This window comes from Procambarus clarkii, chromosome 14 (assembly GCF_040958095.1).
Source record: "Procambarus clarkii isolate CNS0578487 chromosome 14, FALCON_Pclarkii_2.0, whole genome shotgun sequence".
NCBI lineage: Eukaryota > Metazoa > Arthropoda > Malacostraca > Decapoda > Cambaridae > Procambarus > Procambarus clarkii.
In genome coordinates this window covers 47171365-47192593 of record NC_091163.1, presented here as the reverse complement: position 1 = coordinate 47192593, position 21229 = coordinate 47171365, and the positions used below count along the sequence as shown (strand labels likewise).

General features: G+C 45.7%; 1 protein-coding gene across 2 annotated transcripts in view; it reads left to right on the top strand.

Moving 5' to 3' along the window:
- Positions 1-21229, top strand: part of LOC138364632 (tripartite motif-containing protein 59-like) — a 99074-nt gene that overhangs the window by 42265 nt on the left and 35580 nt on the right. The window contains exons 3-4 of one of the 2 annotated variants that reach the window (XM_069324590.1): positions 15667-16368; positions 18483-18645. The exons of the other annotated variant lie outside the window; for it this stretch is intronic. Of the exons in view, the coding sequence (XP_069180691.1) occupies positions 15667-16368; positions 18483-18521 (741 nt within the window). The 3' untranslated portion in view covers positions 18522-18645. Of the gene's footprint in view, positions 1-15666; positions 16369-18482; positions 18646-21229 lie in introns of those variants that run through there. 2 annotated transcript variants of the gene reach the window in all.

Sequence of the window (21229 nt, the reverse complement as noted above, 5' to 3'; positions counted from 1 at the left end):
TATTTATTTTATTATTTTATTTTACATACTTTATTTATTGTGTGGAGCATTCTATGTCTGCCATCAAGCGGGCCGGGCACCCAGAAAGGTAGGCACCCCAACACAAACCCCTAATCTGGTTAAAACAACTACAGAAAACTAACAAGTAAACAGAACTCCCCAATTGAAAAACAAGCATGACGTCACACTTGCTGCGCCACTTTTCTACGCAGCTCCCCCCCCCCCCTCCCAGAAGGAGGGGGAAGGGGGAGCCCCAGACCCATCGCGCCGGCTATCCACCTGTCAGTTCTCGGCTGGTGTGATTGTGGCTCGGTCGTGTGGCTCCAGCTCCAGATTCTCTCATGTGTTGTGCTGTGCCTTGCGTCCAGTACTGCTCTTATGGTGGCGTGCGAGCTGGGAGTAATATTCACAGGTACTCAAGCTACATGTGCTTAGGGTTCCCTTCCCTGAGTGTCCTGTAAGTACTGCCCTTGGGGCTTGGGGTTATCTTCCACAAGTCACCTTGGGGGTCTACCTCTGTTGGTCTTTTGCTGCTCGGTGATTGACCGCCCCGAGTGTGTTGGGGAGTTTCCTCCCTTGTTTACCTTGGGGGTAAGTGGTAGTTTTTGCACTGGTAGGGGCGCAATTTTCACCTATTACAGTGGCCAGCTTTTTTTCTTCTGGGTACATTGTCCTCTTGAAGAGGTTTTCTTTTCATTTTTCTTTGTGCCTGGTGGAGGGGTGTCTGCTTTTGTTCCCCTACCCCCAGTTATCTTAGTGTCTTAACACTTTCGCGCTCTCGGCACTCAAAAAAAAACAATACTCCAGATGCTTTCGGCACTTCGCGCGCCTACGCGGTAAGACCGAAAAGTGTACACTCTTTTGACTGTCCTGACAATAATTGAAGGTGCACGTATTTAAATTTGGTATCACTGTGTTCGCAATGAAATTGTCTATAAGAGCATACCTATAAAATGCCGCCCAAGCATAAGGAGTATCAACACCAAATAAAAAACTATGCAGATCACTCGCCGAGAGCGCCAAACAGCAACAAAATGTTTCCACTCTCTTAATGGTTGCGAAACCAACAGTTGTCCTACATCGCTAATTTTGGTATCATTGGAATCGCAATAAAATTCTCTACACGGACATATGCATATGAATGTTTAATATAGGTAATTGCCCACCCGCAAGAGTGTGTGAAGTGGAGAGTAGTTAGCCGCGAGCGCACTGGCGAAAACACAGGGGGGAAATCATGCTTGGAAAGTTTATACGTTTCCTGACCCTACTTTTCTATGTACGTATTTCTTTTTTATACCAATGTGTTCGCAATAAAATTTTCTATAAGATGAACTGTATAACATTTGTACAAAGCATGTGTAAGAGAAGCGCCAAATATAGAACCACGTCGCTCAGTATGCGTTCGCGGCAGAAACGAACGCATTGTTTTCGTTCGTTTGATGTTTGTCATGTTTATACTTGTTGAAACATTTTATAATTTGTATGACAGTGATCACAGTAAAATTCCCTACACAGACATATACATAACACATACAAATATTTCCCACGTGTTGGATATATCAACGGCTAAAGGGAACCCACTGCCACACGCTCGCCACACCCCCAAACATACTTTGTGTATTTTTTTTTTTACTCATAGAAGTTTATGTGATATAATATTCATTCTGGTACCAAAACATTCGCAAATAAATTCCCTACAAAACAAAAGTATCCCCATCCATTTCGGTTAAAAAATGGAATTTATAGAAATATTTTTTCGATGGACGAGAAAACTCGGCTGTTATGCGGAATCGTAAGAGAAAACGGCTACGAGTTATCTCTAATCTAAAGCGCGAAAGTGTTATCCTCCTATGTTCAGTGGTACCCCCTTGCTTGGCCCCCGTGAGTGGACACGTCTTGGGGGTGGTTCAGTTTTACAAGTTTGTTTGATAGACGTGGGCGCTGGTTAGCAGTACCCTGCCTGGGCTTACCCTTCACGATAACAGTCTAAGAGCCCCTGGGAAATCCCACGGAGGCACAAGGGGTTCAATGGATGTGACCCTTGGGTCTCCCTCTCTCCTTGTGCGAGTTTGAGGGTTAATCTGTTCCCTTGTCTCAGGGCGACACTCATTGTTTCTTCCTCCGTTATGCTGCCTGTTGGGTTGGTGACAGCAACAAAATGTTTCCACTCTCTTAATGGTTGCGAAACCAACAGTTGTCCTACATCGCTAATTTTGGTATCATTGGAATCGCAATAAAATTCTCTACACGGACATATGCATATGAATGTTTAATATAGGTAATTGCCCACCCGCAAGAGTGTGTGAAGTGGAGAGTAGTTAGCCGCGAGCGCACTGGCGAAAACACAGGGGGGAAATCATGCTTGGAAAGTTTATACGTTTCCTGACCCTACTTTTCTATGTACGTATTTCTTTTTTATACCAATGTGTTCGCAATAAAATTTTCTATAAGATGAACTGTATAACATTTGTACAAAGCATGTGTAAGAGAAGCGCCAAATATAGAACCACGTCGCTCAGTATGCGTTCGCGGCAGAAACGAACGCATTGTTTTCGTTCGTTTGATGTTTGTCATGTTTATACTTGTTGAAACATTTTATAATTTGTATGACAGTGATCACAGTAAAATTCCCTACACAGACATATACATAACACATACAAATATTTCCCACGTGTTGGATATATCAACGGCTAAAGGGAACCCACTGCCACACGCTCGCCACACCCCCAAACATACTTTGTGTATTTTTTTTTTTACTCATAGAAGTTTATGTGATATAATATTCATTCTGGTACCAAAACATTCGCAAATAAATTCCCTACAAAACAAAAGTATCCCCATCCATTTCGGTTAAAAAATGGAATTTATAGAAATATTTTTTCGATGGACGAGAAAACTCGGCTGTTATGCGGAATCGTAAGAGAAAACGGCTACGAGTTATCTCTAATCTAAAGCGCGAAAGTGTTAACCTCCTATGTTCAGTGGTACCCCCTTGCTTGGCCCCCGTGAGTGGACACGTCTTGGGGGTGGTTCAGTTTTACAAGTTTGTTTGATAGACGTGGGCGCTGGTTAGCAGTACCCTGCCTGGGCTTACCCTTCACGATAACAGTCTAAGAGCCCCTGGGAAATCCCACGGAGGCACAAGGGGTTCAATGGATGTGACCCTTGGGTCTCCCTCTCTCCTTGTGCGAGTTTGAGGGTTAATCTGTTCCCTTGTCTCAGGGCGACACTCATTGTTTCTTCCTCCGTTATGCTGCCTGTTGGGTTGGTGACACCTTCAACCTGGAGTCTTGCGAGCATTTTTGCTTGTTTGTGATTCACTTTACCCAATGTACTGATGACACTATCCGGGTGCAGGCGGCTCAGGCGTTACATGCTATCTTGAGGTTATCTCGAGAGGATTTTGGGACTTAATGTCCCCGTGGCCCGGTCCTCGACCAGGCCTCCACCCCCAGGAAGCAGCCTATAGTAGCTGTCTAACTCCCAGGTTACCTATTTACTGCTAGGTAACAGAGGCATCAGGGTGAAAGAAACATTTTGCCCATTTGTCTCCGCCTCTACTGGGGATTGAACCCGAAACCTCAAGACTACGAATCTGAAGCGCTGTCCACCCAGCTGTCAGGCGTCAGGTGCTAGGTTTAGGTTGCTGCAACATGCTAGGTTGATTGCTACCCCGGATGCCCTGAGGCTACCCTGCTTTGCTTGTAGAGACCCGGACTGGGGGGTGTTGGTCATTTCGACCTTGGTTCAGTCCGCACCCCCTCGTTCTTGCCCTGCTGTGGTTCATTCTGGTCCCCCCCCCCCTCCTTGCTTCTGGCACCGGAGTGTCTGTGGGCTTCGTGGTCTGGAAGGTTGGGGGGAAGTTTAGAGGATTCTGAGACTCGGGAAGTTTCGGGGGTTGCCCCTTCTGGGGTGGCGACGGAGGCATTTGATTCAATTCCTCCAGTTGTTACATATCAGTCTGACCAGTGCCCCCCCCCCCCCCCTCCTTAGTGTTTTCCGGTTGCCCTGTCTTCTGATTTTGAGGCCGGAGCTTTGGAGGACAATTTTGCCCCGGGACCTGGTATAGAGGTTCCCGGGGTTTGGGGGGGAGGGCTGGCTTGGGGACCTGAGCCCCATTGGACTCCACCTGGGGTTTTCTTACCCTTTGAGTGGGGCTTACTTTTACAGGGAGTGGGGGTTTTCCTTCCCTTCCCTCTCTACATACGAGTTGGTTTTGGTGATGGTCCTTCCCCAGTTCAGTTCCATGTCCCTTCGGGTCCTTCAGTTCCGTTCTTCCTTTGGATAATTTTAACAACATTCTTATCTGGGACATGTATTCTTCTGCGTCATGTCACATTCATGTAAGAATCGTATCGGGATCCTGCATGACTCTTGGTCAAGTATACCAATGGGCCCATATGTGCCTCTGTGATTTAGTGCTTGATTATCTAGGGGTCTCGAAGGTTTGAGAAGAACTTCGATAATTCACATGTTATTGGTACGTCTGTCAGTTTCTTGTGAGGATTACCTCCAGTCCTTTCTTGGACTCGTTGGTTCACTTCCATACTACGTATCATCTTTCAATACAGTACTATATCTAATTATTTTCTAATCACATCTCATCTCTGTAATCTGTCTCGGCAATAAAAATAATTGTTAAATAAACATTGTCGGCTACCCTCTCCGAAAGAAGGGTGGAGCCAGATTGGACCTCATCCATTCTGACTCTTGGTCAAGTATACCAATGGGCCCATATGTGCCACAAGTGTTGGTATTCTGCGACCGTTCTCACGGGTAATACACCGCACTAGCTACTCTCTCTCTCCAGTCATAGCCCCCTTAATACTGGGGGAGTTCTGGATTTTCTATACAGGGAAACTTCCAAGTTTTTTCTCTGAATGCAGGAGAAGGGTGGCTCGGTGTGATGCCCTCTTCGCCTCTACTCTACGCCTACTCTTATCCTAATGCATACGCAACGTAGGACATAATCCACTAGCCATGCTCCCAGAATATTACATGGCTGAGCTGTGTCGTGCCACTATAGTGCCTACACTCTACATGCGAGATTATACGGTCTGGCCACACTGTCAGCCAGGCACTGGCTGTCGATTTTTGGATAAGTGTTGGGTATTGTTTGTGTTATGTTGATTGGGCACTTTGCGTGCATCTTAACACTATCACTCACCGGGCAGGCGCGCAGTCAACTTTGGGGTCATGCACCGAGCGTGCGGATAAGCGCGCGGTGACACCTAAATGTGTATACTCGTTTCAGCTTTCTCACCTTAATTCTTGTGCTACATCGCTCGTTTTGGTATCATTGTGTTTGCAATTAAATTCCCTACAGGTGTGTATAAATATAATGTCCAAAAGCCTGGCATGACTCCCAACAGCAAAGCCTAAAGTCGGCAAAAGTTACCCGTGAGCGCACAAAATCAGTAACATGTGCATACTCGTTCCATTTTTCTCACCTTAATTCTCGAACTACATCCCTCGTTTTGGTATCATTGTGTTCGCAATTAAATTCCCTACAGATGTGTATGAATATAATGTACAAAAGCCTGGAGTGCTTCCCCGCAGAAAAGCCTAAAGTTACCCGTGAACGAGCACCATTTTGTACACTGCAACCTAATGTGTATACACGTTCAATTTGATAACATCAAATTTCGTGTTACGTCTTTCATTTTGGTATCAAATTGTTCGCAATAAAAAGGCGAGTATTTTAAAACTAGTCCCATAATAATAGAGCAATAAATGGAATTTTAACAAATATTTTAATTCTGGAAGCTCATCATTACAAAATTATTTATATCTTTCCAGTGTTCTGACATAAATTTTTGTGTTACATCTTTCATTTTGGTATCAAATTGTTCGCGGCGTAAAGGCGCGCATTTTAAAACTAGTCCCAACATAATAGCACAATAAATAGAATTTTAACAAATATTTTAATATTTTAACCAAAAGCCTATTTATAATCTTTCAAGTGTTTGGACATCAAGTTTCATGTTATATCTTTCATTTTGGTATCAAATTGTGCGCAATCTAAAGGCGCTTATTTTGATACTATCCCGAGGTCGATTGGATAAAAAATGAATTTTATACAAATATTTTTTGTAATGGACGCAAGTCCTGTCCAAAGTTACCGATAGTGTTAACGTTGCCTTAATTAATATGTCCATATATATTGTTGTTCATTACACTGTGGGCATAGCCCAAAATTTTAGTAACTTTTGATTTACTTTTCAGCGACTGAATCTTTTTTTGACTCTGGGCACTCATTCATTGACTGTCATTCAATGCCTGGCTACATCCTTATATATATATTGGAATCTCTGTATATATAGTTGATCTTGTACATTACATTAGCAATTGCTAATTAAGTTGTGTTAGTTCATCATATTGATTATACTCTTTTGTCCCTAGCTACCGGTGTGTTGACCATATTTACGGTCATTTCATTGCATATTTATGTATTTCCTACCTTTATGCTACACATTCTTGTGTATATTAGTATGTGCATATTGGCTATAGTAATTATAATGCTAGGCTGGACTATGTACATGTTCAGTTCCCTGATTTTGAACTGACCAGTGTTTAGTTATAGCGCAGAGTTCTTTCCTCTTCTTGTATCACACTACCGACTGCCGGGTAGGCAATGTCTGCAGATGGATGTCGATTTCCATTCAACCACTCCTGCCCCCTGCAGTTAATTTTCATTGGGATGGGTGGGAGCTTGGAATTACAGCCCTGGCTACGAACTTTTCTTTGCCTTAGTTTTCCATACGGGAATTTTTATTTTAGTGCAGTACATATCCTAAGTAGTTTTCCTCATACATTACTCAGCGTCATGTGCGTCGTTCTGCCCTGCTGGAGCTGGTTGCACCATTCCTGCAGGATGCGGTGTCACTGTTTTCGCTTCACGTCTCGCGTGTTGCCTCATGGTGCTCGCTTCCTCGTTGGCCTCTGCCTGGGCCTCTGGCTCTTCGGTTTTCATCACCATTTTATCCTTGCTGTTTGCGGGGTCTGCTGTTGGGCTGTTTCTGCAAGCGGTTTCTTCTCGTTGTCATCCGTTGTCGGTCTTGTTGGTCCTTCAAGGGTCCCAGGGGGTGGGGATCCTCAAGGACGGGGCGTGTCTGCTCGCCTGGGTTGGTTCTTTCCCGGCTCGCTGGGTTTGGTGCCTGGTGCCCTGATGGACATTCCATCTGGTTCCCTGACAACCTTGGTTTCAGGCACTGCTTGCTCAGTGTCGTTGCTTGCCCAGGGATTGTTATGGGGCTGGTTTGGTCTTCTCGAGTCTTTGCGTCTGGTACTTTACTTTTGACTCAAGTCTATAACCATCTGTTCATTTTCGTTGGGACGGGGGAAGCTCGGTGGAGATCAGATGGCTTCGTTGATGGTGTCCCACCTGCGTGCTTCGTCATGGTGGCTGTATGGGGCTTCCTGGCGATCCTTCCTTTTTCTTTTTTTGTCTCTTCGTAGGTATACTTCGCTTTTTGTTGAGGTGGTCTTGTCCTTTCTCTAGTGGCTGTTTCAGGACTGTTTTCGTATGCCGCATTTTGTCATCTCGTATCATGTGGTGCTGGCGGAGCTGCTACGGCTTGCTTTCAGTTTTGATGTTCCTTCTGCACCATTCCACAAGTTGTCTAGGGCATTGTTTCACCTCCGGCCTGCTCTTGCGCCGCCTGAGCTGTCCTGGTCTTTGGACATGATGCTCTCTTATCTCTTGCCCTCGGTTGGTTGTGGCCCCTTCAGTTCCCGATTGTTTCTCAGAGGTTTCTACTTCTTTGGGTTCTGGTGTTAGGTTTGTTTGTTGCAGCCGTTCTTCTTTTTCTGGTGAGGTTGGGTTGGCTGTTTTTCTGGAGGAGGTCCATGGGGTTGTTGTTGCTTGGTATTTTTGGCCGGGGGTGCATCTTCTTGTATCTGGTTATGGCTCTCAGCAATTGCCTGCATGTCGTGGCCTCTGTGGCCCCTGGACATGCTTTAAGTTGCCCGGGGTTCCCTTGTCCCCTGTTCAGGGGTTTTGGTCTCCCGGGTTGTCTGCGGGGTCCTGTCGGTGTTAACTGTTGTCTTGCTTTCGGGTTTTAGGCACATGGTTTCTGCCTCCCAGGTTTGTCTCTCTTTTGTCCTTGGCTTTGGGTAGATAGCTCTTGGGGGCCGAAGGGGGCTCCCCCCAGAACTCCTCGCCATTTTCTGGGTGAGACCTGGAAGCTTCTTGGTAGCCCTCCCTTTCCCCAGTTGGCTATTTTTTTCGGGTGTTTTGACATCCACTCTTGAACTGACAAGTGGATAGCTGGTGCGATGGGTCGAGGGGCTCCCCCTTCCCCCTCTCAGGGAGGGGAAAGCTGCACAGACAAGCAGCGCGGAAAGTGTGACGTCATGCTCGTTTTTCAATTGGGGAGTTCTGTTTACTTGTTAGTTTTCTGTACTACAGTAATTTTAACCAGATTAGGGGTGTTTAGGCCACAAAATTGTTTTTGATTTCTGTGCGCTTTCCCGGCTGGCCAGCAAGGCAGCGCTGTGCAGTAATCAGAGGCAATGTATCAGAATGGAGAAATGTCACAAGTGGAGTACCACAGGGTTCAGTTCTTGCACCAGTGATGTTTATTGTGTACATAAATGATCTACCAGTTGGTATACAGAATTATATGAACATGTTTGCTGATGATGCTAAGATAATAGGAAGGATAAGAAATTTAGATGACTGTCATGCCCTTCAAGAAGACCTGGACAAAATAAGTATATGGAGCACCACTTGGCAAATGGAATTTAATGTTAATAAATGTCATGTTATGGAATGTGGTATAGGAGAACATAGACCCCACACAACCTATATATTATGTGAGAAATCTTTAAAGAATTCTGATAAAGAAAGAGATCTAGGAGTGGTTCTAGATAGAAAACTATCACCTGAGGACCACATAAAGAATATTGTGCAAGGAGCCTATGCTATGCTTTCTAACTTCAGAATTGCATTTAAATACATGGATGGCGATATACTAAAGAAATTGTTCATGACTTTTGTTAGGCCAAAGCTAGAATATGCAGCTGTTGTGTGGTGCCCATATCTTAAGAAGCACATCAACAAACTGGAAAAGGTGCAAAGACATGCTACTAAGTGGCTCCCAGAACTGAAGGGCAAGAGCTACGAGGAGAGGTTAGAAGCATTAAATATGCCAAAACTAGAAGACAGAAGAAAAAGAGGTGATATGATCACTACATACAAAATAGTTACAGGAATTGATAAAATCGACAGGGAAGACTTCCTGAGACCTGGAATTTCAAGAACAAGAGGTCATAGATTTAAACTAGCTAAACACAGATGCCGAAGAAATATAAGAAAATTCACCTTCGCAAATAGAGTGGTAGACGGTTGGAACAAGTTAAGTGAGAAGGTGGTGGAGGCCAAGACCGTCAGTAGTTTCAAAGCGTTATATGACAAAGAGTGCTGGGAAGACGGGACACCACGAGCGTAGCTCTCATCCTGTAACTACACTTAGGTAATTACACTTAGGTAATTACATGTGACTGTGTGTGGCTCAAGTTTTGGAGGAGTTTTTGCCTCCATCTGGAGGTACTGTGGTACCTGAGCTTACGTATTTAATCCGTTCCCAAAGATGGTTCATAACCCCAAAATTTTTAAACCGAAGCGAATTTTCCCATAAGAAATAATGTAAATTGAATTACAGTATCCACTCAATTTAACGGCCTCTTTTATACCGATCTGCCGGTATTAACGACCGGTTTGGGAGCCCAGTATCTAGAGCCTGCTATACCGGTCTGCGGTCGATATTACCGACAGTCGGTATTGGGTTTGTTGTGGCATCAGCGTCCCCTCACATGGCGACCAGGCCGCCACCGACCTGGATCGTCCAGAGTCATATATTACATCTTAATTTTCTTTTAAAATGATTCACTTTAATGAAGAAAATTGTAAATTATTATTAATAAAATATTTTGAAACAGTTTTTATTAAGCAAAAGTCTTTGTTTTCTTATTAAATACCTTTTATAGTATGTATAGGCACTAGGTATTTTTTTTCCCACGGACCTAGTATGTACTCCGCCGGGCCATGTGTTCCCATTGTTTACCGTGAACTCGCGCGGCTAGCTTCAATTGTGAAGGATATTACTGTACTGTAATTGTGATCTTTTTAATTTACAAAATGCCAAAAGTTACCCAAAGGAAGCGCCTGACGGTTGCACAGAAGCTGGAGTTAATTAAGAAACTTGATAAAGGATATTCTCATGCACGAGCAGCAGCAGAGTTTAACATTCAACATAATTGTCAATAGTGAAGTAGAATTAGAACTCATGTGAATTAGTAGTAAGGCTAGCTGTTGTGTGAAGTGAGTGCCTGAAAATAAGTGTACTGTACATACAGTATGTACCCTGTATACAATATAAACAATATAAAACAAGCGCTGCAGAGGATGACGTAATCTTCACAGCTTCGTAATCTTCAGCTTCATTAAAAGTAAGTCAATTTACCAATTTTATTATAGTATTACAAGATATTAATTGTTTTTTTTCAACAAAAGCTACATATTAGTCTCTGCAAATGTATATTCTATCGTCAGCAGAGAAAAGGTGAGCTCAAAATATTTCGTCTTGGCTAGCTCTCAGTGACAAGGCCCGATCGCCATTGTTATGGCATGGCCGCCACAGCCTGTGTCGTACCATTAAAAATACATTACCTGCACTGTTCAGGGTAAATCAAAACACATCTCTAAAATTTTATTAAGACAATATTAACTCACTGATTGATACATGAAATATTTTTTCAATACAAAGGAATGAATCAATTTTTTCCCACCCATCTGGACTTGATCAGAGCGTGTTCACTCATCATCCATGCAGCAGCCAGCAACTGGCTTAATCGTCGGCCGTGCACTAAATTGGAATGCAATTACACAATGAACTTTATTTAATTTTAGTTATACAGTATAAAATATATCCTACCTGAATGTTACTTGAAAAATTACCCGACCCGACTTAACGTCGGAAATAACGGAGCTCCGTAAATAACGACTTGGGCTCAGCCCCATATAGGCTGTTAATTTGAGTGGATACTGTAATCCATTCCACACTCCCATAAATATTAACTTCAAAGTAAATTTTATACCTAATTCACCCTAATCTTTAGTACTAAAGTATGTACAGGTTATTGCTTAAATTTATTGATGACTCTTGTTGGTGTATGGAAGACGGTGAGGAGGGGAGAGAGGAGGAGAGGTGTTAGTGGTTGGAAGGGGAGTCCCCTTCCATTATAACATCAGGCGGTGATGACTTCTATGGGGTAATCCCTCTCCTACGTTTTGCAGGAGCACTACTAGGACCAGGTTGTGGCTCACTGCTTGCTTGTCTTACTGAGAATCTGTCTAAACACACTTGTTTTTCCCTATATTTTAACACTTGTCTGTAGTGAGATATCATATAACCATTTAAAAGGTCAATGCAATGGCCTGCTACAGCTTTATCTGGGGTGAGTTTTTTCAACAAAACTTTGCAGTTCTTCCCATACTTCACACATTTTCTTAACCCCTAAGCTGCTCGGGACTATTAGGCCTTCAACACCCACAGGTGAAAAAAAAAAAAAAAAAAAAAAAAAAAAAAAAAAAAATATTTTGCCTTATAAGTGTTCATTTGTGTTCCCTGATCACAGGAAAAATAAAAAAATAAATCCTAACTGGCATATTTTGGCTGTAATATGGTGGGGGAAGTCTGGCAAAAAAGAGACGTTGACAGAGCAGGCGCCAAAGAAGGTCTGCTCCGCCCCAGGTGTCAGGCATGAGTTGCCACAAAGATATTATTACCTAATTATTTCAATGTCTGATTGATTTGTTCTAATTTTTTTTGCAGTAATATTATTCAATAGTGTGTAATGTGATATATTTATATAATAAAATGTGTGAATCATTGCTGTACTCAAAATTATGTTGTGCATATTAGTGATTCAATTATTATGTTCATAAAACAATTAACAAATAGTTTTGCTGTTATTACACTATATACACAGGTTATATATAAGTATCTGCATGTTTTTTTCATCATAACGAACCACTAAGTTGGTATTGTGAGTCAAAAAGTAACAAGGAGTGACCGGCACACACCAGCCAGCCACTCACCACCACTCACTCCCTCGCCAACATCCTCCTCCCACCATATTGTTTTTGTTTGTATTCACTATATACAGACGTTATATATAAGTATCTACATGTTTTGTTCACCATAACTGTTCAACTAAGCTGGTATAGTGCCCAAAGAGTATAGTGGCCACCTTTACACAGCATGACATGTCATGCAGATGATGCCACCACCTTCACCAAAATGGCTTCTCCCAACACTCCTCTTGCTGTTATTACACTATATATATACACAGTATATATAAGTATCTACATTTGTGTTCACCATAACGAACTACTAAGTTGGTATGCTGAGTCAAAAAGCAACAAAGAGTGGCCACCACACCAGCCAACCACTCACCACCACTCCTTCCCTCGCCATCCTCCTCCTCCCACCATACTGTCTTTGCTTTTATTCTCTATATACAGACGTTATATATATAAGTATCTACACATTTTGTTCACCATAGCAAACCACTAAGCTGGTATAGTAAGTGCAGACAGCAACAGGTGGCCACACATTCGGCAGACGACGCTACAGCCCTCCCACCCTCAACATTGCTCCTCCCACAGCACAGAGCAAATTATCACAACAATCCTGCTATTATCAGAATCCTGGTCATTTATATCACAGTCAGGGGTCTTCTGTAATACTATCATCGCTAAATAATAGCATGTACACATATATATTTTGACATTTTTAGGCGATGCTGTGGTCACAAGCTGAACAGCAGTGCTGTGAGCTCATGTTGCGTGCACCAGCCTTGGTGGTTCGCTCAGTACTGAGGCCCCTCACTCCTGGTAATGTTGCCCACGATTTTTATTTAAAATGGTGTCTGTTTACAAGAGCCCTGAGGAAGGTGATGTGAACCCTGTGTATCCGCGGGCCGTTTAAATCTTGCATAGTACTCCAAAACTACATATGCAGTGATGCACACTTTTGCGTCAGTTACTCAAAAGTTCATATGCAGTATTGGGCAGTTTAAGGGTTAATGAGGAAGGGACATCCTCTAGTGCCTCTACTCATAACTATTTTCTTAGATTGAACCTTACCACTGACTTTCTTGGGACCATGGCAAGATATATAATAATTACCTTTATGTTCAAATACCCAAAAATCCCAAAACACTGAAATTCTTTACAAAGAATTCAGGCGCGATTGTCACTAGGCGGGAGGCACTGTTAAACTGAGGCGCGGTCGCTGTGCCACCACACGCTAGGTCGGCCATACGTGTATCAACAAACTACTTTACCCTAGGCAAAGTTCGTAACGCAATTTGGATTTTACGAAGAAATTGGGCTCGTAACCTGAAAATTTGTAAAGAGGGTCATTTGTGAGCCGAGGTATCACTTTACTTCTCCTGGAGCCGTGTGTATATGTAAATGTGTGTTTGATTATTTGTATATGAGTAATAGTATGTTTTATGGCCGCCTGTTGTTTCTTTTCCAGGGTACGTTTTCCCCCAAAAGTTGTGGTGCTTCGGGCTCCATTTTGGGTTCAGGTTCATTTCCAGTTTCCTTTGGGTTCTTCGGTTTCGTCTCCCGGAGATTTTCCTCTCAAATTTCTCTTGTACAGGTTTGGGTGGCCCTTGGTGGTTTCCTCCGGTGTGGCCCAGTCTTGGCCTCTAATCTGGCCCCGACCTCTATTGAGGGGCGGTCCCTGAGTCTTCCTGGCTTGCAGACGGCTGTCTTGCTTTGGCCTGGGCCCTAGCTCTGGGGTTTTCTCCACTCTTTTGTCTTGTTTTGTTTGCAGTCTAGGTTGTTCCTCAGTTCCTGGCAGCTTCTGCTGCTGCCATCCTCTTTCTGCTTTGTTGGTGATCTGGGGTCGGCGTTCTCGTGCTCCCGGCTGGATCGTGCCAGGGTTCGAGTCTCTGCAGGTCGAGGTAGGCCTTGTTGTAAGTTTCTGAACCGGCGCCACCTTCTCGTACGGGGTGTTGGCCCTTTCGTGGGTTGCCCCCACGGGAGCCGGGGACACTAAAGCCCCGAAATCATCTCAAGATAACCTCAAGATATTGCCCCATTACCAGGATGCTGGTGGGGGGGGGGGGGGCAGGAACTCGTGCTGTTTGCTCATGCCTGATCCCATGATTTGTGGGTTTTTTGGGTTGTCATCCGGCCTGCAGTGGCATTGGGCGGCTCCTCTTCCTACCGGGGGATTCGTGGCTGACTTCCCATTCACTCTGTCAGGTCGTCTTGGAGTGGGTGAGCTTGGGAGTGGTCGAAAAGACCTTGTCTCTCAGGTGGGTTTCCCGCCTGTTTGCAGTACCGAAATGGGACTGTGCGGATATGTGGTTCATTCTGGACTTGTCCTGCTGAACCTCTGGATTCCTTGCCCCTCCTTTCAGATAACTACTCTGTCCCTGGTTTGGCTTCTGTTAGAGCCGGGTTGTTGGTTGGTGATTCTGGATCTCCGGGATGTATATTGGCACCTCCCTATTCATCTGGAGTTCAGGGACTGGTTAGGTTTTGTGGTGGAGGGGCAGGCTTACCGCTTTCGTTGCCTTCCTTTTGGGTTGAATCTGGTGCCTCGCATATTCACTTGTCTTTCCGGTTCGTGGTGGCCCTTCTGCATCTGCAAGTGGTTCAGGTGTAGGCCTATCTCGACAACTGGTTGGTGTGGGCTCCCAGCTGGTCTGCTTGTCTGCTTACCAGGGGGATGATTCTTTCCCAGTTCATCGGATTCTGGTTCCTGGTGAGCTGGAGGAAGTCTCATCATGTTCTATCCAAAGGTTCGGACCCAGCTGGGCCTCGTGAGGGACTCTCGGAACACTTCCTTGTGTCTCCCTCCGGAGGCATTGCTGCTGCTGCAGTCCTGCCTTCTGCTGTTTGGGGGGGGGGGGGGGTTTACCGGGTCATGTGGTGGTTGCTCGAGCAGTTGTGCAGGAGTCTGACCTTCCCTGTGCCGATTTACTCACTGGGTCGGGTCTGGCTTCAGCGTTTGGTAGCTCCAGGGAGCCAGAGGAACTCTACACAGAAAACCAGCGTTGAATGTAATGAAACGCCATTTTCTGGGTGAGTCCCGGAGGCTCCCCGGCACCCTCGCTCCCTCCGGTCGGCGGTTTCCATTTTGTTTTTGATTCTCGGCCTCTGAATTGGGGTGTGAGTAACCGGCACAGGAGGTCCAGGGCTTCCCCTTCACCCTCCCAGGGAGGGGAGGGCTGCGTGGACAAGTGGTGTGGCGGTGTGTATGATGTTTGCTTGTTTCTTTAGATGAGGGGGGGGGGGTGGAATCTGCCTCTCTATTCGGTCTCTGGTTGCAATTTTTCTTACCATGTGGGGTCTGTTTTGTTATGTCTACCTTTCTGGGTGCTAACCCCAGTTGATGGCAGATATGGAATGTCCCCAAATACATGGGGTTTCCATAGGCCATTGCTCCCTTTGCCTTTTTGAGGCGGCCAGGTTCTGGCTTGTGGTCCTCGGTAGGCTGAACTCCAATTGACTGATGACCCCGGACTAATATGCGCATATCAATCCGATAGCTCCAGAGAACCGGAGGGACTCACACAGAAAATACTTTTTTTTCGTTGTAAATACATGTAACTTAACCAAATATTCTTTATCCACAGGATAACAACCCAGAGGAATGTTCAGTGTGTTTTAACAATTATGATGACACACTGCTACGGCCTCGCACTCTGCCTTGTGGCCACACATTCTGCTCCCAGTGTATTGACAATGCTATCAAGAATGGTCAGCTGAACTGCCCCAGCTGCCGTGCCCAGCACACTGCCACAGCTGCTACTCAGTTCCCAATCAATTATGGTATGGAGGCCCTTATCAGAAAACTAAAAGGTATGGAGGTTGTGCCAGTGACAACGGTACCCACAAAACCCAATAAAGCTCCGACCAGAGGCATCAGTAAGAAGTTACGTTCCATGGTGGAGGAGCAGAAGAGCAGCATCAGCAGCCTCATTACCAGCTGTGAAGAGGTACTGTCCCAGCTGGGTGAGTACCGGGGGCAGGTGGGGGACTGGAAGACTCAACACCTCCAGCTCCAGGACAGACTCTATGCTCTGGTAGAGCAGAACAAGTCAGCAATGAAGCTCTTGGAACTGGAGGATACCAGTGTGGTGGATATGACAACACAAGGAGAGGAAGGGAAGACTCAGCTGCAGGCCATGTTGGGGAGCTTCGACACAGTCAACACAGCACAGGAGGTTGACACAACCATAGACACAGCTGATGAGTGCAGCATGAAGGTAGAAGATTGGCTCCAGAAGTGCCAGGAACTCTTCCCAGATGTCAACACTGTCCACACCTCAGTGAAGGTATGCTGCTGAAGGTCACATTGTTCTCACCCAACTGAGTGTAGTATTGCCTCTATATAAACACTTTTGATATGGAGACACATCAAGATGAGAGTAAACTTTATATATATAGGATGATATGGAGACACATCAAGATGAGAGTAAACTTTATATATATAGGATGATATGGAGACACATCAAGATGAGAGTAAACTTTATATATATAGGATGATATGGAGACACATCAAGATGAGAGTAAACTTTATATATATAGGATGATATGGAGACACATCAAGATGAGAGTAAACTTTATATATATAGGATGATATGGAGACACATCAATATGAGAGTAAACTTTATATATATAGGATGATATGGAGACACATCAAGATGAGAGTAAACTTTATATATATAGGATGATATGGAGACACATCAAGATGAGAGTAAACTTTATATATATAGGATGATATGGAGACACATCAATATGAGAGTAAACTTTATATATATAGGATGATATGGAGACACATCAAGATGAGAGTAAACTTTATATATATAGGATGATATGGAGACACATCAAGATGAGAGTAAACTTTATATATATAGGATGATATGGAGACACATCAAGATGAGAGTAAACTTTATATATATAGGATGATATGGAGACACATCAAGATGAGAGTAAACTTTATATATATAGGATGATATGGAGACACATCAAGATGAGAGTAAACTTTATATATATAGGATGATATGGAGACACATCAAGATGAGAGTAAACTTTATATATATAGGATGATATGGAGACACATCAAGATGAGAGTAAACTTTATATATATAGGAAACTTTTTGTTTTAAAGCATGAGACATTTTTATTAATAAAGTCAACACCATCTTGGTGTTTCTCTACACTGTGGTCAGCACTCAGTGTACACTACACTGTGGTCAGCACTCAGTGTTCACTACACTGTGGTCAGCACTCAGTGTTCACTACACTGTGGTCAGCACTCAGTGTTCACTACACTGTGGTCAGCACTCAGTGTTCACTACACTGTGGTCAGCACTCAGTGTTCACTACACTGTGGTCAGCACTCAGTGTTCACTACACTGTGGTCAGCACTCAGTGTTCACTACACTGTGGTCAGCACTCAGTGTACACTACACTGTGGTCAGCACTCAGTGTTCACTACACTGTGGTCAGCACTCAGTGTTCACTACACTGTGGTCAGCACTCAGTGTACACTACACTGTGGTCAGCACTCAGTGTTCACTACACTGTGGTCAGCACTCAGTGTACACTACACTGTGGTCAGCACTCAGTGTACACTACACTGTGGTCAGCACTCAGTGTACACTACACTGTGGTCAGCACTCAGTGTACACTACACTGTGGTCAGCACTCAGTGTACACTACACTGTGGTCAGCACTCAGTGTACACTACACTGTGGTCAGCACTCAGTGTACACTACACTGTGGTCAGCACTCAGTGTACACTACACTGTGGTCAGCACTCAGTGTTCACTACACTGTGGTCAGCACTCAGTGTTCACTACACTGTGGTCAGCACTCAGTGTACACTACACTGTGGTCAGCACTCAGTGTTCACTACACTGTGATCAGCACTCAGTGTACTCTACACTGTGGTCAGCACTCAGTGTACACTACACTGTGGTCAGCACCCAGTGTACACTACACTGTGGTCAGCACTCAGTGTTCACTACACTGTGGTCAGCACTCAGTGTACACTACACTGTGGTCAGCACTCAGTGTACACTACACTGTGGACAGCACTCAGTGTTCACTACACTGTGGTCAGCACCCAGTGTACACTACACTGTGGTCAGCACTCAGTGTTCACTACACTGTGGTCAGCACTCAGTGTACACTACACTGTGGTCAGCACTCAGTGTACACTACACTGTGGACAGCACTCAGTGTACACTACACTGTGGTCAGCACCCAGTGTACACTACACTGTGGTCAGCACTCAGTGTTCACTACACTGTGGTCAGCACTCAGTGTACACTACACTGTATTCACCTAGTTTTGCTTGCGGGGGTTGAGCTCTGGTCTTTCGGTCCGCCTCTCAACTGTCAATCACTCAACTGTTACTAACTACTAACTAATTTTTTCTTAGGGAGCCCCTATGGCCCCGGAGCTATCCAGGCTGACATGAATATCCTTAACTTTGGCATCAGTTGATGTGGGTGGAGTTCTAGGCCTACCGTGACCACGAGCCAGAACCTGGCCCCCTCAGAGAGGCACGAAGAGCAATGGCCTATAGAAATGCACATGTGGTTTTGGAGCATTCTATATCTGCCATCAACCGGGACAGGCACCCAGAAAGGTAAGCACCCCAAAACAAACCCCTGTTCTGGTTAAAATGGCAAAAATAGACAAACGAGTGGACAGAACTCCCCAAATGAAAACTAGCAAACGAGCCTGACGGCACACAAGCTGCTCCTCATGTCTGTGCAGCTCCCCCCCCCCCTCCCCGGGAGGGGGAAGGGGAAGCCCAAGACCCTCGTGCCAACGATCTACACCACAGTTCTTCGGCTGGTGTGATGCATCGCAGTCGTGTGGCTCCAGCTCCTGACTCTTGTGTTGTGCTATGCTTTGGTTCAGTGCTGCTCTTAAGGTGCGTGGGAACGGGGAGTATTATTCCAAGGTACTCGTGCTGCATGCGCTTAGGGTTCCCTTCCCTAAGTGCCCTGTAAGTACCGCCCTTGGAGCTTGGGGTTATCATCCACAAGTCACCTTGGGTCTACCTCTGTTGGTCTTTTGCTGCTCAGCGACTGATCGCCCCGAGTGTTTGGGGGGGGGGGGTTCCCGCCCTTGTTTACCTTGGGGTAAGTGGTAGAATTTGCACTTGTAGGGGTGCGGGGTTCTGCGCAGCTAGTTTTCACCTATAACAACAGCCGGCTCTGTTCCCTTTTGGTACGTTGCCATCTTGCGAGGATTTTTTTTTTTTTGATTGGTGGGGGGGGGGGGGTTCTGCCTCGGTATTACTTTCCCGTTTTACTAGGGTTGCTTTTGTTTGGTGGTACCCCCTGCTTTGCCCTCGTGAGTGGACACGTCCCGGGGGTTCAGCTTTAGCAGTGTTGTTTGGTCGCTTAGGCGCTGGTTAGCAGTACACTGCCTGGGATTATTTTTTTGTCCCCTAACTCCCCTTGCCACTTCGGGGGGGTATAGGGTTTTTATGTAGCTTCAGGGCACCGATCCCCCCAGCCACAGGGCATGGCGAGACGGCACCCCTAAGCATACCTAATACCCTAACAAACACAAACTAAAATAAACATATATGGCAGATCTCATCACACCCACAAGAGTTAAGATGATACTAATACAGTAATACATAATAATAACCTGAAAATAAACAAACATTAATGGAAAATTCTTTTGTAGTTGGTTGTTTCTATATGGGACACAGCACACATAGGTTGGGGTGCACAGTATAACATTTAAAAAGAACAAACGCTGAAGGCCAAAGCAGCAGGCTGCCCAATCGGCAGGGATGATGATTTGACGTCGGCATACATGGAAAACTAGACACAGTGGATGCTCCTAACAAGGCCCCGGAGCGGGAGGGTTATCATGTATGCGCATGGGGTCCCTCCGGTTGCCGCCTTACCTACTCGTGGGCTCCGGCCAAGTCATCCACCCTCTTGTGAGACGCCATTAGGAGAAGTGGTACTCCAGATGACAAAACTGCTTAGATAGTTGGCTACCAGCTATCGTGGCTGCGGTTCACCTAAGCGTGACTATATTGACCCTTATGCACCCTGTGTACAGTGATCCCGGGGCTAGGGGGGCCTGCCCCTTGACGTGGCCTTGGACCATATTCTGTATATTGAATATGTCCAGGTCAGGGCCTTCACGGAGCAAATTTCAAGGTCGCTCTTGGTGAGACCCATACCTTGTAGACCATGCGCACTCTCCTTGCACCATCCACCCCTCCAATTAAGGGTTATTGAGGAGGCGGATGCTGTATGCTTTCCGGTATACTCCCGGACCTTCTGCAGGATCTCGGGGGTGCCGTACTTGTCGCACTTGCTCTGATGTGGACGGGAGAGTGGGAAGTTATCAGCTGAGACCTGGGTGTCTAATATGAAGGCCTTGTCACCTTTGCAAGCTATAATGTCAGGCTTACAGAAGGTCCCTCCATCTGGTATACGGACTTCGCGCTCCACCTCAAAGCCTCTTTGCCGCAGGCGGCCAGCTATGAACCGGGTGATGTCGTCGTGACGTTTCACCCGAGCCCCGTGTGTCTTGTGGCAAGCCTGGGATATGTGGCCCAGGGTTCCTGGTTTCTGACAAGCATCACAGAGACCAGAAGCCTCGGGTCTACCCCTGGCTGCCCTAGACGGCGTGGCTACAGCGTTTGCTCTGATTTGGATGGCGTGAGCTAAATCTCCTCCGCTTAGCAGACGGGTGCCGGACGCAACCCACTTGTGACAGGATGGGACCTCACAAGAGGAAGCGAGGCCAGCGCCATCGACCATGCTGTACAGTTTTGCCTTCCATCTCCTAGCGCACTCGGTCGTCCTGCTGGAAGGCGTTCCAGCGGCCGTGGTCGGGTCTACCCATCGACGCATTCTCGCTTGGAACGTGGGTAGGAGAGCCGCTGCCACCACCACTGGGTCCGCCGATCCTGCTAGCGCCCCGAGCCGCTTGTTCTTTTGTAGCAGACCTTTTAGCAGACCCAGTCTAGTGGCCCTGGGAAACTCCGCGGGGGCACTCGGGTCTGATGGATGTGACCCCTGAGTCTCCTCTCGCTATGTGCGAGTTTGAGGGTTGCTCTGTCCCCCTTGTCTCAGGGCGACGCTTATTGTTTTTGCCTCCGTCATGCTGCCTGTTGGGTCGGTGACACGTTCGACTCGGAGT